At 63.5% G+C, this 2,121-nt stretch overlaps 2 protein-coding genes across 2 annotated transcripts in view; one reads left to right on the top strand and one right to left on the bottom strand.

The window, feature by feature from the left end:
• Positions 1-300, top strand: part of LOC104287005 (zinc finger protein CKR1-like) — a 1,833-nt gene extending 1,533 nt beyond the window's left edge. The window contains exon 3 of the mRNA XM_009885654.1: positions 13-300. Coding sequence (XP_009883956.1) covers positions 13-300 — 288 coding nt within the window. The remainder of the gene's footprint in view (positions 1-12) is intronic.
• The window catches only part of LOC104287009 (zinc finger protein 250-like), a 13,268-nt gene that overhangs the window by 4,551 nt on the left and 6,596 nt on the right, over positions 1-2,121 (bottom strand). Inside the window, 1 exon segment of the mRNA XM_009885659.1 lies at positions 1,851-2,113. Coding sequence (XP_009883961.1) covers positions 1,851-2,113 — 263 coding nt within the window.

The following is a 2,121-nucleotide window of genomic DNA, read 5'->3' as shown; positions in this document are numbered from 1 at the left end:
CTCGCCCATCAGCGGGGCCACACCGCCCAGAAGAGCTACACTTGCGGCGAGTGCGGCAAGGGCTTCGCTTGGGCGTCCCACCTGGAGCGGCACCACCGCGTCCACACCGGCGAGAAGCCCTACGAGTGCCCCGAGTGCGGCGAAGCCTTCAGCCAGAGCTCCCACCTCACCAAACACCGCCGTAGCCACCTCCCCAAGGCTGCTTTCCTCCTCCTCCCCCAACCCCTGCCTCCCTCCAGGACCAGGCTGGTGGGGGAGAAGCCCCAAAGTGCCATGACCTGCAGCGGCGAGGAGCCCTGAAGGACCAAGACGCCCCCCTCCATTGGTGCGATGGACCGTGTTGAAGGGAAAACTCAGTTTGGGGACGAATTGAAGGACACCAAGTGACATTTAAGGGGTGGTGGGTGAAGGGGTTGAGGCATCAGGGTGGGATTTATCCTTCCTGATGTCTCTCAGCAGCTATGGGTTGAACGGTGCCTGTACGCGGCAGGGAAAGGGATGTCTTAGGGGAGAAGGGAGCCTCTTCCCAAGGGAAACGGTGCTTTTCTCCACTGGGAAGAGGTTTGGGGTAACGTGGGGCTGGTTCTTGTGACAAAAGACGGTGGTAATTTGTGTCCGTTCCTTGCTGCCGGCAGGCTGGAGAAAAGGATGCCGTGTTGCACCAATGGAGAGGGCAACAGTGGGCTTGGCGGTGGGAGGTGCCGGCGTGGGGCGAGGAATAAAAAAGGAGCCCCGTAACCCGCAGTCACCTGTGTCTGGCTCTCCTTGTGCACCGACCCCGGGCTCCATGGCTTTTCCTCGTTCCCGGTAGGAAACACCGTGAGTGTCTTCTCCCTCTCCAAAGACAAAAAACACGCTGAGACAGGTGGAGGGCTTTTTCTCTTTTGCTGAACTACCTTCTACTTTTATTACCTGCTAACCCGAGCCGAGGAAACCCGACCTCTCCACCCTTGCCAAATTCCTCGGCGCATCCCAAACCACCCTCGGCACAACCCGAATAGCATTTGGGGGGTTCCCAGAAAGGAAGGAGCGGAGCTGGTGACTGATGTAGGTCCCCACAGCTCTTTTTCTGAGCCATTTGCCCCCAAAAGCCCCTTGTGGAAGGGTGTTCCCTGGGTGATTCTACCGATGGGTCCCCCTCCCACACACCCAAAGCTGTGTCACCCCCTTTTTGCCCTCCCCAAACAGTGGGGCAGAGGATGAGGAGGGTTATAGGGAAAAGTGTCATCTCCCCACCTCCCTAAATTATCACCCAGCCCTCCCCAACTCCCCCCCCAGCCCCCCCAGCCCTCCTCTCCCTGTCTCCCCCCAAAGCCCCTATGCTGGTCACTAACCGCCCGGCACACACCGCTCACCCTTCCCCTGCCCCCTCCCCACCACCACTTCATCCCCCCCTTCCCCATCCTGACCCCCCAGCCCCAGGGTATCCTTGTCTCCCCCCCAGCTGCCGCAACAGTGCCGGGGAGCAGGGGGGGCACAGGCATCCCCGTGGGGCATCCCCAAAGGCGGCGGGTGGCTCTGAGCACCCTCCCGGTCCCCAACGGCCCCATCTCAGGAGCTGGGGGGAGGTAGGGAAGCCCAGGGCTCCTGGGGGGCAGAGGCGTCGCTTTGCAGCATGTCCCCCTCCCCGGGTCTCCATGCCATGGCCGGGGGCAGGAGAGCCTTGGCAGCCCAGCCCCTGGGGGCTGAGGAGGAGGAGGAAGAGGAGGAGGAAGGCACAGGGTGCTGCTGGAAAACGGAGCCGGGCTCTTCGGGCCAGCTCGGAGGGGGGGTAGGCGTCCCCCCTCGCCTCTCGCCCTCCCACCAGGCAGGCGGCAGCAAGGAGAGGGGGCTGCGGCCCCCCGTGCCGGCGGCGTGCAGTCGCTGGTGAGCTGCCAGGGCCGTGCCGAGGCCGAAGGCTTTGCCGCATTCGGGACAGACGTGCCGCTTCTCCGGGCCACCCTGCGTGTGGGCACGTTGGTGCCGGTTGCGGTGGGAGCTGCGGCCAAAGCATTTGCCGCAGTGGGCGCAGGAAAAAGGTTTCTCACCGGTGTGGGTGAGCCGGTGCCGGTCGTAGTGGGAGCTCCAGGCAAAGCCTTTGCCGCAGACACCACACTGGTAAGGGTTCTCGCCGCGGGGAAG

Source organism: Charadrius vociferus, unplaced genomic scaffold (genome assembly GCF_000708025.1).
Source record: "Charadrius vociferus isolate BGI_N301 unplaced genomic scaffold, ASM70802v2 scaffold1545, whole genome shotgun sequence".
Taxonomy (NCBI): Eukaryota; Metazoa; Chordata; class Aves; order Charadriiformes; family Charadriidae; genus Charadrius; species Charadrius vociferus.
This window is presented reverse-complemented; position numbering and strand designations above follow the sequence as displayed.